Source organism: Patiria miniata, unplaced genomic scaffold (assembly GCF_015706575.1).
Source record: "Patiria miniata isolate m_02_andy unplaced genomic scaffold, ASM1570657v1 HiC_scaffold_7, whole genome shotgun sequence".
Lineage (NCBI taxonomy): Eukaryota > Metazoa > Echinodermata > Asteroidea > Valvatida > Asterinidae > Patiria > Patiria miniata.
The window spans coordinates 26798295-26814491 of record NW_024037074.1 but is presented as its reverse complement, the minus strand read 5'-3'; the positions used below and the strand labels follow the sequence as shown (position 1 = coordinate 26814491).

The window sequence follows — 16197 nt, the reverse complement described above, 5'->3', positions numbered from 1 at the left end:
TTCGTTCATGTCAACCATGCAAACCTACAAGTCTCATTTAAGAGAAAACATATGCACAACTTTTGCTTATCGTAACTGGATGCCGTTGCTTACACATGCAAAAGAGTGTGCCCGTCGGCACACTATTTTGGACAACGCCTTTATTTTTGTTTAACGATAAATCAGGCGGAATAATTTCACAGGGTGTTTGAAATCACTTCTATTGTAGAGTATAGAGCTTTGAAAAGTTTTTGTTATGGGTAGATTTGTTTCCGTGCAATTGCTAATGATCTGATATAGAGTTTTAACTTGTTTTTGGTAAGGTTTTTATAAAAAAACCTCTTCTTGTCATTACTTCGTTTGAGTCGAAAATAGTGAAGCCTTCCAAAAAGACATGAATGTTGCTCGTGCGTGAGTTTAGTCAAGGCTGTTGATGAGCAAATTACCATCGAATAATTAATTAATCCAAATCACATTTTACCCTGACAACGATTTTTTTTTTTTTTGCGGCGTTTTACTGATGAAATTCAGCAATAAAAAAAAAATAAATAACTAATACATAATAAATGTAATAAATACAAACAAATAAATCATAAATAAATAAAGATACTACAGGTCCGGAACGCTTCGCCCTATCGGAATGCAATTTGGCGACCTTTCCTAACTTGTATCAATTCGATGGGTTGCCATGTTAACCGGTTTTAAAATAGGCTTTCCATAAATGTTAGCCCCTTTCCCCTCATACGTCACTTTTAGATTACAAGGAAAACATTCTTTGAAGAATGATTTCTCCAGTCTCATGCTTACAAGTTCTCCAGTTTGTATTGCAACACCATCAAGTTAGATTTCTCGTCAAATTCACAAGGGTGCCTCGAACTAATGGCAAAACAAACGTGTAATTGTTATTTCTTATTATTCTACCCACAATTAGTTTCGCAAAAGTAAAAAGTAGTAGCAAATGAAACTAATCATTGATCTCATCCATTTCTAGTTTTTGTTTAATCGGATTAGTGAGCATGTAGGCCTATGAAATGTTATATTCTTAATCATGTTCTCATTGTTTACCAAATTGTGTCCGCAATTACCCTGCTAATTCTTTGTTGATTGTAAATCACGTTGTAATTCGTTGATTGTTTATGACAGTGAATCATAATATGTAATTTCGCAACTTACTCATTAAGTCGCAATGTTTATTACTTTTCAAAAGGTCGCAGTTAGAGCATGCGATTTTTTTGAATATTTACAATAACAAAAAGCGTGCGGGCAGCATTTTTTGTTCCAAAAAAAAATAATCATTCTATGTTTTAATCGATTTTTTTTACCGATATGGCGAATAAGTTAAAGGAAGTTCATTTTCATCAAAAGTGCAGTGGAATCAGGAGTTGCAATTCGCTAAACTTCAATCGTATTGGTGATAAGAAAAGCAATTTAATATTTTGCACTGTTTATTTCCACAGAGTTGTTACAACACTATTTTAATTGATAATAAAATGTTATTCCTTTCTAAAGTAAAACATGACCAGTCTTCGTTTGTATGTTTTTCAGCCTTCACTGAACTCCTTGTGATCTCTTATTGGACCTGATCTTCAAGAACGAACCATCGAGGTGGGTGTGGTGAGGTTTAATTAATGATTTTATCAAGACCGGGGAAGAGGCAAGATGTGCTCCGCCTCAACCCACCCCCACCCCTCTAAAATAATAATAATAATAAATAAATAAAGATACTACAGCTCCGGAACGCTTCGCCCTATCGGAATGCAATTTGGCGACCTTTCCTAACTTGTATCAATTCGATGGTTTGCCATGTCAACCGGTTTTAAAATAGGCTTTTTATAAATGTTAGCTCCGTTTTCCTCATACGCCACTGTTATATCACAAAGAAAATATTCTTTGAACAATGATTTCTCCAATCTCTTGTTTGTTCGGGTTTTTTTCCAAATCCGACAGCGATTGTCGTAAGTTTTAGACAAGTTCTCCAGTTTATCGGACCTCAATGTTTTTCCCTACTCTTCCCTATTTTAAAAAGTATTTTATTTAAAATAAATTCTCACCGATTTGTTTCAGTTTAGTCATTGTTCTTCTGTACAGAATGAAGATCTGCGTGGCAACCGTTCTTTCAATCGCCCTCCTTCTGGGTAACTCCGTCAACCTCCGAGCTTCAATTACTGGGCCGGTTCCCTCGGACGGCGATGGTCCTGCGTCTCAGGCGGGCCAAACGTGCTGCCAGGAAACAGCTGCAATTGTAGGAATTCTAAAAGGGTCAAAGGGTGATGCAGGTGAGCCAGGACCGTTTGGGCCTCCGGGTGTACGAGGAGCACCGGGTCTCAAAGGTCAGACGGGACTTAAGGGTCAGATCGGACCGATTGGCCCTCAAGGTGACACTGGGCCTAAAGGTTTAGTCGGGCCAACTGGTCAAACTGGTGTCAAAGGTCAAAAGGGTGAGCCAGGGGAGACACCAGACAACTCCAACCAGCAAGTAGCATTCACCGTGGTGAGGACGAGCCACTCGCATACCTCTACAATCGACGACTACGGTTTGTCCTTCCAAGAGACCAAGACGCTTCTGCCGGGTACCAACTTCGATCTCGAGAACGGCACGTTTACTTGTAGTATGCCGGGCACCTACGTGTTCATGTTTTCTGTGCACAAAATCGACGGCAGCCGCCTGCACGTTTTTCTTAGGAAGAACGGCGAAGCGGTTGTCGCTGGCCTTACCTCTGATTCAAGTAACCAGGAGCAGGTGTCTGGGAGCGCGGTGGTGGTTCTGCAGAGAGGAGACACGGTTAATCTAACCATGTACGGTAGGGCGGGTAGTGGTCCAAATCACGCGACCTCATTCAGTGGCTTTCTCCTTTACCCCCAATAAATACAATAATACCAAGCATACAGATACACGAGCATCGTATTACTGATTATTTTGAAGCACTTTCCAATTTGCCGAAACAATAACAAATGAACTAAAACAAATAATTTTCACAAACGTACCTATTATTATTATTACTACTATTATTATTATATGTACATGTCCATATCACCCAGCAGCACCAAGCAAACCATATGGTGCCTAGTCTAGTTTAATTTTGTTTTCTAGTTTAATCTTACTTCAGTATGCTGAAATGAAGATCGTAGAGTTAGCACAGAAGGCGTTGTAAGTGGCACAATGATCGTCGATCTGCAAATGAAAGGATGCTGGAAAATGTCACCTCTATATCGATGTATCTAGTCTTAAACAAGAAATGTTGAAATCCAATTTATAACGCATTGACTCATATCTCCTTTCGAAATAACAGGTGTATGAGATTTGCAAACAGAAACAAGTTGTCTAGCAATATATTCAAGCAATAAAGGTGATACTTGTACTTTGTACATTGATTATACAACAGACGTGAACTTCAGTCCATTGCGAGTTTAACAGATGTATGACGAAACTAGGTCACTTAATTACTATACATACATTATCATTATTTTGGCGAAACTTTTTGTCCAGAAGGTAATTATTTTTTGCACAAGGGAAAACAGCCACACTTTCAAATACTACGAGGTTTTATATAAATGTCTATGCAATCCGTACTCTTCTAACGTGCTTACTTGTAGTTCTGTGAAATTCGTTTTACATCCGCCTTCAATCCCGACTTGAACGTTTACGGGGACTACTTCGGCTGAGAGCTACAGTATACGGGAAATCAATGAAAGATATGGGAACAGAGCTTTAATAGTTGGAAATGCCGTGGGTTGCATGTCCGTGACTCGTGGTCGTGAACAAATCCAGCCAAAGTACAATGTTAAAGAATAGATAACAAAGCTAACCCCAGGTTAATTAACCTATGGTTTTCTAAAACGACAGGCAAACGCCGTGGCTCAAACGACAGGCAAACGTAGTGGTTTAACGTTTAACTTCATAACTTTAACGTCATACTTCACATTTTAAATGTCGTACTTTCAAACGTGGTTATACCAGTCGTTATACTTGTCTTTGAATTTGGTAAATGTCAGTTTATAATTGTTTATAAGGCCAAAAAAAAAGTGTCCGGTTTCTGGTATGGAGCTTGCCCAAAAAGTGGTGTGGCGACGCGGCTTTTTTTTTTTTTTTACCTGATTTTTTTGCTTCAAATGTGTGCTGATGACTGCAAATGGTTCCCGACTAAACTTAGTGCAAATATATGGGAGTCCAGAGAGGCCACATAAAGCTTATTCTCGACCATAACCCAATCTAAAAAACACGTTAAAATTGTGCAGCAGCAGGATTCCAGTCAAACCAGTGAGTTTGGCGGTTTTGAGACATCATCTTTCATTGAAAAAAAGCATGGCTACGGCGACGCGCGCGCATACCAGAAACCGGAGACTTTTTTTCGGCCTAAGGGATTATACCCCAATTAAACTGCTTTGGAGGATTTTATTAGATCTGCCAATCCCATCAACTAAAGCATCTTGAACGCAAATAGAACGTTCCTATCAGTTATATAAAGCCGTTCTGGGCAGAAATGAACTGATAATCTAACCAAATTTCATTCAAAATCCTTTATATAAACAGTCGAATACTGTCTAAATCAAAATATTTCCTTCTCTGTCCAGCACGGCTTTCCATAGGTGGCGGCCATATTGAAACCTGGCCGATTTGCCAGCTATTGGCCAATTCATCAGCTTTCCAACAAGCTATAGTTTGACCAGAAACATCCATGTTTTAGACTGCGATACATGAGCAGGGCTTGCTATGGGATTTACTGCACAAAAACCAAAACTAGTGGCATCATGTACCTTCAAGTCTGAAACCCCCCGATTTGCCAGCTTGTTGGCCTATTCATCAGCATACTAACAAGCTATAGTTGTCGAGAACCATTTATGTTAAGGAACCTTTAGACTGCGATACATGAGAGCCATGCGCGTTGACGCTGAAAGGCCTTTCTACGGGATTTATTGCACAAAAACGAGAATAGTGGCATCATGTTCTACATCTGGCGTTTACTCCAACAGTTTCAAGTTTAAAACCTTGCTGATTTGCCAGCTTGTTGGCATATTCATCAGCTTACCAACAAGCTGTAGTTTGTCCAGAACCATTTATGTTAAGGTACCTTTACACTGCGATACATGGAAGCCATGCGCGTTGGCGCTGACAGGCCTTGCTACGGGATTTATTGCGCAAAAAAAAGAGAATAGTGGCATCATGTACTACATCTAGGATTTTCTCCAAAAGTTTCAGGTCTAGAAACTTGCCGATTTGCCAGCTGGTTGGCCTATTCATCAGCTTTTCAACAAGCTATAGTTTGTCCAAATCCATTTATGTTAAGGTACCTTTATACTGCGATACATAAGAGCCATGTGGTTTGGCGCTGACAGGCCTTGCTATGGGATTTACTGCTCAAAAACGAAACTAGTATCATCACATACCTACATCTGACGCTCACTCCACAAGTTTCCAGTCTGAAGCCTTGCCGATTTGCCAGCTTGTTGGCCTATTAATAAGCTTTCCAACAAACTATAGTTTGGTCCAAATCCATCATGTTAAGGTACGTTTAGACTGCCATACATGAGAGCCATGCCGGTTGGGGCTGACAGGCCTTGCTAAGGGATTTACTGCACAAAAACGAACTAGTATCATCACATACATACAGCTGACGCTCACTCCAAACGTGTCCAGTCTGAAGGCTTGCCGATTTGTAGCTGGTTGGTCTATTCATCAGCTTTCCAACAAGCTATAGTTTGTCCAAAGCCATTCATGTTAAGGTACTTCGATACTTGCGAGCCATGCAGGTTGGCGCTGACAGGCCTTGCTATAGCAAGGCCTGTCAGCTATAGGATTTACTGCACAAAAACGAAACTAGTGGCATCATGTACATACATCTGACGCTCGCTCCAATAGTATCCAGTCTGAAGCCTTGCCGACTTGCCATCTTGTTGGCCTATTCATCAGCTTTCCAGCAAGCTATAATTTGTCCAAATCCATCTATGTTAAGGTACCTTTAGACTGCCATACATGAGAGCCATCCCGGTTGGCGCTGACAGGCCTTGCAAAAGGATTTACTGCTCAAAAACGAAACTAGTGGCATCGTGTACCTACATCTGACACTCACTCCAAACGTGTCCAGTCTGAAGGCTTGCCGATTTGTAGCTTGTTGGTCTATTCATCAGCTTTCCAACAAGCTATAGTTTGTCCAAATCCATCTATGTTAAGGTACCTTTATACTGCGATACATGAGAGCCATGCCGGTTGGCGATGACAGTCCTTGCTATGGGATTTACTGCACAAAAACGAAAGGGGCAGACTCAGAGTACACTTTTTCAAATGCAGCGGCTATTTTTGCAATTCACAAAATATACAGGTAGACACCCGCTCATCTGGACACAATATCTCATAAATGAAGAACTCTTTGTTTTCTTTTTTAGAACACACAGCATGAAAAGGATACACTACTTTTTTTTGCAAATTGTAATTGACAGGGAGCCTGATCGACTCGGATTCGGAGTCCTTTTTTTTTTTCAACTATACCCGCTATTTTTGGAATTTGCAAAAGTAAAAGGAGACACTCGAAATCTGGACACAAAAGCTCATAAAAGGGGATGTCTTTTCTTCAAATAGCAAGAGGATGTAGAAAGAGGATACACAATAATTTCCTGGAATAATTTATAAAGAGTGTCTACTTATACCTCAGAAATTGTTTCTGACTGAGTGAATACTCAACTTGTCCACACGATACATTCCACAGAAAAGAAATCCACACAGGCACAGCCAACATATAACAAGAAGTCCATGGCAAAGTTTGAGATGTTTCACAGTTAGTGTTCATAGTTGAACACATTTCTTGTGCTGACCGGACGCGGACGGACCACAGACCTAGACCCAGCTCACCAATCAATTGCGATAGCGCCCTCTTGTGAACAAATTTGGACAGCGTTTGCGTAAAAGCGCAGATTCACCGCGTTCGTTGCATGCACTAAGTTATGAATTCCCCGCTGATTCTACTATAGTACCGTGCTACGGAAGAAAAACCGTCCTTCACCGACACTGTACTTGAATTAACTCCATGATCCATAAAATAAGTTTCGGGCAACATAGCAAGGCTGTGGTATTGTGGACAATCGGTAACTAACCGATTCGGTGAACATGCGTCGCAGTGTCAACATCATCGACAGATCGACGACAGTATAGGCCTATACTATAGGCCCCTCCCCCCCTAACTATAAATTATAAATCGGAACTCCTCGCGACTCGCGTGTACGTGTACGTGTTTCTTCGGACAGTGACAGTAGCCTGCCGGTACTGGCCGGTACTTTACTCAGTATAATGTAATAAAGCACGCCCAACCCTGAAGTTCGACGGTGACAGTTTTGCAGAGTAAAATCTCATCCCAACATGACGACTTAAACAAGCAGATACAACTAGCCTAGTACTAGAAGTTGTTAAAGTTTTAGTCTTGAAAGCGAAATGGAATGCTTTGGACGCAGCCAGAAGGAAGTTTACTGCTCCATCCGATTGCTTGATGAGACAGAGTTAGCTTTGAAAGTACAGGTAAACTTGTTTAATTTAAACCAAGATTTCGAAGGGAGGGCGGCATGTTTTCATTTAAATATCAGTCACTAATGTATAAATTTCCCCCTTTTCCTTGCAATTAAAAATTGCAATTGTACTGCCAAATTATACGGCGTCTTGTTCTACATAATCACTGAACCAGGCTGAGTTTTAGCCCCATAAATATGGCCAATTTACTGGACTACCTCCGTAAATAAAGGCCACACTTGGAACATGTACCCGAAAATGTAGAACTTTGTAAAGTTTTTATTTTCAAATTGTCATTAGACTTTTTTGTAGTTTTTTTTTTTTCAACTTAAAAGCACACGGTTAAAGCAATAGAAAGGTATTGACCCATTTTCTCAGACGTCTATATCTCGTGTAATTTCCAGGTTCGTTTGCACACGTTAGCGTATTCCAACACGAAATAACACACAAAAATAGACCTCTGAAAAAGGGGGGGGGGGCTACTTTTCTATCCCTTTAAAAGGGTGAGTGACGAGTGTGCTTCTGAAGTGTAAATAAACTACAAACAAAATGTGAAAATAAAAACTTGACACAGTTCTACATTTTTGGGTACATGTTCCAGGTGTGGCTTTATTTACGGAGACCCTGTACATGTCGTTCAGTAAATTGGCCACATTTATGGGGCTGGCCGAGTTAATGCAAAAAATAGTAGTTTCTTGTCCGCATGGGCGTCGCCAGGATTTTTTCTAGAGGGGGGGGGGGCAAAGCACATTTCTTTCCCCAAAATCCTTGCACTTTCTCTAGCATCAGTTTATCATTTTTTAGAGGGTGGGTGGGGGGCAATTTGCCGACCCCACCCCCATTTACACCCCTACAGACACCCAAGTTGTTAAACATGTGTATGAGCAAAAGCTGGTGACTTCACATCTTGTTTCTTCTACAGAGCTCATATCTCTTTTTTTTCTCCTTTTTTTTTTTTTTTTTTTTTTTTTTAGCTTATGGGGGGGGGGGGGTGGGGGTGCGATGACTTGCGATGACCATGGCCATGTTCGTCGGGTCTTTTTGAAAAAATGAAGATGTGATTGTTTTTTTTCTCAAGAGGCGGGATTGTCCAAGATGCTGGATGGATTCGTCATTTTTTTTAGCTTACATGTATTTTATGAATGAATTACATGTAGGGCTGTCCCGATGCTGGAAATATTCGCAAATAAAAAAACCTAGGCCTATGCATGCACACACACGTATACATACACCACTGTGATGTACCCGGTACATGTAATTTGTCGTAAAGTTTGGCACTTAAATTATAATTGTAGGTGCAACTTTTTTGATGTCAGCGCATACATTGTGTGCATACAGGTATGTAGTAGGCCTATTCTGTGGTACTTGGTTCTTGACCCCCAAAGAGCCCTTAAGACATTAGGGTTAACCCTTAGCAGGCCCTTGACAGTTGTAAAATATTTACTCCGCACTAGTTTAGTAGTCTGACAGTTTTGTCTGAAATGCAACATTTTGGTGTAAGGTTAAAGGGCGTAAGCATGAAACTTTGAATTTATAGGGTGTATTCTTTGTGTCGTGAACAGTGCACCCTAGTGTCATGTGATTTCCATTCCCCCCCCCCCCCCCCCCATTTCAACATAGGAATACTTACAATGGGACAAGTACATGTAAGGATACCACACGATGTATGCCTGTTTGTGGGTGATCAAAAAGAGGTGTTGAGATGAGTCATTTTCACACAAAGAAAATACATGGGCCTATTATGTACAAATGGCCTACAATACCTTGCACTGCATTGAATAATTGGCACAATGCATATGTAGTACCCTGCGGCCCTTTTTGTTGGGGGGGGGGGGGAGGTGGCTGTCCGAGATTAGGGTGACTCCGTGGTTCGCTAGCACTGTTAGCACAGAATGCTAAATGTACGAGTTAGCGTGGAACTGTTAGCACAGAATGCTGAATGTACGAGTTAGCGTGCAATTTTTTGAAATTGGGCCCAGCAAAATTGGGCTCAGTGTTCTTAAGGCCATTTCTCACTAGAGCCTCTCAACTCGGGTTCAACTTAAACCTGGGCGAACCCAGTGCCCACCCAGGGTTGAGTTTTTGATTCAACCCCATGTTCAACCCCACATCGTTACTTATTTCGTGCAAACTGAGCTTATTTCGCTCAGTTACTCTTGTCTGGAGCAGGGTTGAGCACCCGGGCCAAAATCAATCTCACGGTTGACGCAGGGTGTGAAACGCTAACATGTTTTCAACCCTACGTCAACCCCACGTCAACCCAGAGATTTGTCCAGTGTGAAAAGGCCTTTTAATAACATTGATCACAACTGCGTCATAGTTCAAATTCTCTTCACTTTTACCCAGGTTGCTGTTGTGTTGACATGACAGTCCGTGGGGTCCTGCAGGACTTTATACAACCTAAAGTGCTTGTTTATTTTTACAAGTTTTATGTGTTCTTTATCTGCTCCTTGAGGGGAACTTGATGATGGGTCGGTGTTGTATACGTGCTTTGTGCCATTGCTTGCTTGCTCCATGACTATTTTTTTGTGTATCCTGTAGGCAGTGCAAACTTGCATTAGGCCTACAGTCACCATGCAATGCACAAAAGTGTATGTAAGATTTGAACTTCACAGTACGTGGTGGAGTACAAGCAAGCAATGAGTTAATTTGCAGCTCTGCACCACGTGACAAGAAATGTCTTATTCAGAACCACACAAACTCACCATTTCAGATTTCTTGTCATACAGCAACTGCAAACTTACTCATTTAGCAAGCACGTGAATAATGAAGTAAACCTATTAATTACTGGTAGTATGTGTACCATCCCAGGGCACTCTGCCTGTTACTCTTTGTACCGCCCCTAACTGCCCTTGTGTGATTTTTGAGACAAGGTATGCAGGCCATGGCGAAACTTTTACAACCTATAAAAACCTGTGTTTCAACTTAGGAGCCTATAAATAATGTATAGATATCTACATGTAGGCCTAAATGCAAAGTTCTTAATAACCTATAAAAACTCACATTTTTTATTTTGCCATCCATTTTAACAATTACGGTAGGTAAAGAACATGTTAAAAATCAATGCGATCCACAGTTCAGTCAATAGTATACATGTAATGGATTGGGTTTTCAGTCCCTACCTGATTCCGTGGGTTTCCCCAGAATATATCTTCTGGGCTTTTCCTCCCACCTCTAAAACTGTAATTTCTTCTCATTGTCTTCTCTCCACAGGTTTCATCAGGCTTGCGAGCTACAGTGCCTAGGGCACTTTTGAGGGATCCTTTGTCTCATTACCAGAAATGATTAATAATAATAATAACAGCATGTTCGATTGTTTTTACAAATTGGGCAGTTTGCATGACATCCTGCAGATTAGTTTTAGGTAACTGTAGGCCTATCTACCGTAGCATGGACAACTTGAAGTAAAATCACTTCGCTGTATTTCTGCTACCTCATGCTGAAAAAATGCACCCTAAAAATTTATCATGCCTACATGTAATTGCCTATCGATTCTACTATTTTCAAATTCTAAAAAACCTACATTATACTATGCAAAGAGGGGCACTATGAGGCCTGGGACGACTTCAGGCAAGTGACACTCAGTCAGTGAGTGAGTCAGTCAGTGAGTCAACCGGGGAGTGAGTCAGTCAGTCAGTGAGTCAGTCAGGTACATAGAGGATTATAGGCTGGCCAGTCTGAGGCTGGCAAGATAAGTACTACGTGCTATGCAGTAGGTGTATCAATTACTGTAGCCACTGAGGAACACCTGTGCTTACACAGCTCCATTACAGGTGTTTGCTTACAGAGCCACAGGGTCCCTGACGCCAAGGTGTGCGCCCCCTCTGTGAGAATAACATCCTGGTGAAGGTCCCAGGAGTGAGAGCAGTGTCAAGCAGGCAAAGTCAAGGCCTGGGTCTTCTAAATCCCGAGGGGGAATACTGTATGCCATTAGATCGTTGGTCTTTGTTTCTTTCATATTACCGTACATATGTTGTTGTATACCACTCCTGAGTTTTACTGTTAGTGTTCAGTATAGAAGAGCACTGGACCCTAGTTTAGAACTTGACGTTTGTTACAGGGAATGTTGTTTGTGCCCAGAAACTTACAATGTAGGCCTAGGCCTACCACGTTTTTTTGTCATAGTGCAGTGAAAATAACAAGACACCATTTTACAAATTTTCTTTTGTGTTGTTAGTGAAGGTGCCTTCAAATTTTTTTTTACTTTACATAAGTTTTCATTTAAGTTTTTATATTAATATTTTTCTATCCTCTCACAACCAACAGGCAAAAAAATAGGAAAGTGAAAGGGAGATCAAGAAACTGTGTAAAAAACTTAAGTTATAAAAGTTTCATACTTACCGGTATACATGTACCGGTATGTTACCATCACCAAAGTCTGCTGATATCTATATAGACCGGAAAGTCAAGAAACTAAACCATTTTTTTTCATCTTTACATTTACACACATAGGCACCATGAGATGATAAAGTGTTTCTTTACCTTTGACACTTTCTAATGACAGTGTTTTTGTTCTGTGTGATTTACAATGTAGACCTTTTTGTTTAAAAGTATTTTGCAAAGCTTGTAAAGACTGTCAAAATCTGTTTGGGCAACTTTTAAGATTATGTGGTTATCTAATGATCTATAAAAGGCGTTCACACACTGGTGTGTGAATGTCTTTCATTAGATACCAGATAATCTGAAAAGGGGCCCTACTTGGAAAGTCCTTTCATTTAATTGGCTGTATCTCTGGACTGGGTGTCCAATGAGATGGGATAAAGAACATTGTGTAAATTTACTACAGGCCAATGCCGGCGTGACAGACGGGACAGATTTACACTACTTTTTTTTTCTTCAAAGGCCTGCCACAACCAATATGTACCGGTAAGGTGTAACCATCTAAGTTATGTATAAAGTCAAAGTAAACACTATATTTCAAATTAAAAAACAATCCATGAAACTAGAGGATTCAGTGGTTGTATAGTGACAACTTGAAATCAGCGTGACGGACGGGACGGAAATTACACTCCATAATTTGAAAATGACTTTCTTTGGAAAAAGCTATCTGTTCCCCTGGGAAATTTGCCAATAAAATCAGTGAACACTTTACTTAGCAAAACATAGAACTGGAAACACCAGGCTCATTAATGTTGTGACAGACGTGACATGACAGACGGGTCATTTATATATGCTGAATAAATGTAGGCATAAGCATTTGTTATTTTTAAGAAGGACATGTAGGCCTAGTATATTAAAAACCAGAAGATTTTACAAAAAATGTATGTTCAACTTTTTTTAACAGGTGATTGAAAATATGTGACAGACGGGACAAAAATACTTAACACATGGGTAAAATGTGACATTTTTAGCACTAAATAAATGTAGGCACAATCATTTTTTTTTTAAGGACATGAAGTACATGCCTATTAAAAACCAGAAGAGTCTACAAAAAAACGTATGTTCCACTTTTTTAACCTCTTGACTGAAAAAAATGAAACAGCCATGATGGGACAAAAATACTTAACAAATGGGTAAAATGTGACAGGCCGGACGGAGTTCGAGATGAAATATCAGATCAACTATACATCAAAGGATTTTTAAATTTTATTTTCTAGGTGAGGTCACCTTGATAGAAGATAGCAATTCAAGTTTGAACCAAAAAGATCTTTTTATGTAAAAAATACACAAACTTTTCATGTTTTTTTGTGTGTGACAGATGGGACATTGCAACGTCGTTTTTTCAAAATGGTACAAGACTGTGTTTCATCTTTTGGTTTAAAAATCTATAGTGGTGGATAGGGACAGCGAGAGAATTCATAGTCAACCAAAAACAAAACCTTTGAAGCATAAGAACTGTAACAGAGGGGAACTCAAATTTCCATCACAAAATAGAGGAAAATGCTACATCTGTTTCTCGAAACTTCAATCCTTGATAAAAATAAATCCATGCAAGTGCAGTAGAAGAAAAGCACAAAACGTTTCTGAAAGCTTGGTTTGTCTACTTTCCCAGAAAAAAATTATTTACTTGTAGATAATGTACTTTGAAAATTCATGAGTTTGCAACTCTTATCCAGAATTAACCTACGTACACCTTCAGACTCTATAGATTAGTTTTGCAAGGGGAGAGTGAGTATACTCACTCTCCCCTTGCAAAACTAATCTATAGTATTTTTTAAATTTATGGATTGACTGAGACATTTTTATTGACACGCTCTGCATGTCTACACTCATTTGGAGACCCGATTTACTTGTTTGGGGCAGTATTGTGAAACATCCATGTACATGTACAGGGTTTCTTCCTACATTGTAAGTCCCAGACAGTTAAAGCCTTTGTAAAAGCAAACTATTGATTACACCTTTCTAAAGAAGTCCTATGAATCTACTATTGCTTCGTCAATGCCACCAGCTAACGGCCACTTGAATTGGTCTGTCATTCATTTTATATTCAAGGTAGAAGCTCTTGAAATTATTGTCTACTTTAAGATAACAACTTTGAAATACCGGTATATACACTGTTCATGTACGGTACACGTAATCCTCCAAAATCTTTGGAAACTACCGTCCGGAGGTTATGGGAAAATGTATTTCAAGGGGAATCAAATCGCATTGTAATTTCTGACGCCAAAACACGCAAAAGGCCAGTGTGCTTGCAACTCAGTACTCACACAAACACCATTGCAAAACATGACTTTGGAAGAAAACCAATGTTTCACCGAAATAAACTCTGGAATTCTGCTCAATCCAAATGAATATACCGCTGCTGAAACAAGACTTTCATCATCTTTATTTAATATAAATAAAGATTCCAGAGTACTACAACCTTTGGTTTTCATGGTACCGGTATGGAAGGGTAAATACCGCAAGGAACCTAAAATAAAACCAGTTTTCTCTTTTTCTTTATCCGAAACTGTTTTTCAACTCACAACCTTTAGCGAGAAAAAAAAATGTTCACGGTACATGTTTATTTGCTTTTCCAAGTGAAACATACAAACGCATATGTACGTGTATGTATGTAACGCTGGGAAAAAAGTGAATTTTCCGAATCTGTAAACACCAGTTCATGTGACATTCGTTTCCAGATGTTTGGGGGATGTTTCATGTGTTAAAAACCTGTGTCGAAGTTTTACCGTCGTCGAGCACTAGTTCTCTTTTTTTGGTTGTTGTAAAGTTACAGTGGCAGAGCGGCTGCATGTTACACCTCAATCCGGTAAAAAATCCCCCCCCCCCCCAAAAAAAAGTACCAGGAGAAGGGTTACCGGTAGTTTAAACATTTCTCAGTTCCTTAGACAAAGAATTGTGAGTCTTGATCCCAGAAAAAAAATTGGAGGTTTTTTTTCTGGGTCCTTCCACAGTGCAGTAGGGAGTCCCCAGTCTGATTTGGGGGGGGGGGGGGGGACATAGTTGGGCTTCCTTGAGCTGCCATCAACCACTTGTAACAATGACAATTTGATTGATTGCCAGATGTTCCAGGCTGTCCCCGAAAGTCATTTCAATGACCTTATCGGGTCAGCTCATCAGTTGTTAGTTTGAACAGTAATGATGTGGTTCAAGATTGGGTGAGTTCCCTAGAGCAGCTGGTTCCCTCACAAGCACAGACAAGTCGCTTTGGTGGTAGGGGAATCGATGAATCAAATCTAGTCTTGAGAACTTTGGCATGCCGAACTGAGAAATTCCACATACATGTATCCTCATGGGGGTCACTGCGCATTAGCTTGAATACAGGCTTAAAATGTCTTGGGTAGCAATGCCAAAGTTCCCAAGACTGGATTTGAATCTGGCTGATAGCAACCTCCACAGCCATCTCATTTGCTTTTATTCACAGATTATGTGGAGTAAAATATGGCCAGATGTGGACTGGACAAAAGAATTTTGCAAACTAAAATACAGCGTACGGTAGATTAAGGAAGTTGATGAATTTTAAATGTGTAGTAATGTACCGGTACTGTACACATTCTACTGATGTCGAGCAGAGCATCTGTTTGAAAGTTACGTCGAGTTAAACCAACTGGTTCTTCTCAGAACCGCACAACTCAATAAAAGATTTGTGTTACCGCAAACCTCCCATTCACTGAATGTACACACTTTCTCACATTCTGCAGCCCACGCAGTGTATTTTAAATGCTTATTTTGTAATAACCAAAGTTTCCTGTCAGTAATTTCTTCTCTAAAATGTGTAACATCCTTTGGTGTCCTACACTCTATTGGTTTTCAACAACAAAAATGTTATGGAGTGTACAGTTACATCAGTCAACAGTAGTCAAAAATGTGCAATGTACACAATGTAGGCCTACACATTCCCAGCACAGTGTACATCGTGTTTGTGTTTGTGCTGCAGACAATGGCAGCATCCTTGATGTTTCTGGGTTAAGTAGCTGTTGTTGGTATAAATATGTGTTCAGTAATCGGCACTTAGGATTTGGCTAATCAATACAGTTCATGGGAGCAGTTCAAAGACTTTTTGTGGAGCATGTTGGAAAGTCGTACCATATACATTTACAATGTACGGTACATTGTGTATTTTGGTTTCTGGCAAATTTACATACAGTTCCAACATTGAGTCACATGAATTATTTCAGTTTTCTAAGATATCAAATAAATGGGCCTACATTCCATACCGGTACGTACATGTACATGATGTACACAGTGTAATTTGTATGCTCTAAAGGGAGCTGAACAAAAATAAGACTTGAATGCTACTCATCTTTGAAATGATTTGTGATAAGAAAGTGATTTACATGTATACA

The 16197-nt window shown here is 39.9% G+C and overlaps 1 protein-coding gene across 1 annotated transcript in view; it reads left to right on the top strand.

Annotated features, from left to right (window-relative positions):
• The first annotated feature begins 6861 nt into the window (after positions 1 to 6861).
• LOC119745828 (band 4.1-like protein 4) overlaps positions 6862 to 16197 on the top strand; it is a 50190-nt gene continuing 40854 nt past the window's right edge. The window contains 1 exon segment of the mRNA XM_038222456.1: positions 6862 to 7483. Coding sequence (XP_038078384.1) covers positions 7400 to 7483 — 84 coding nt within the window. The 5' untranslated portion in view covers positions 6862 to 7399.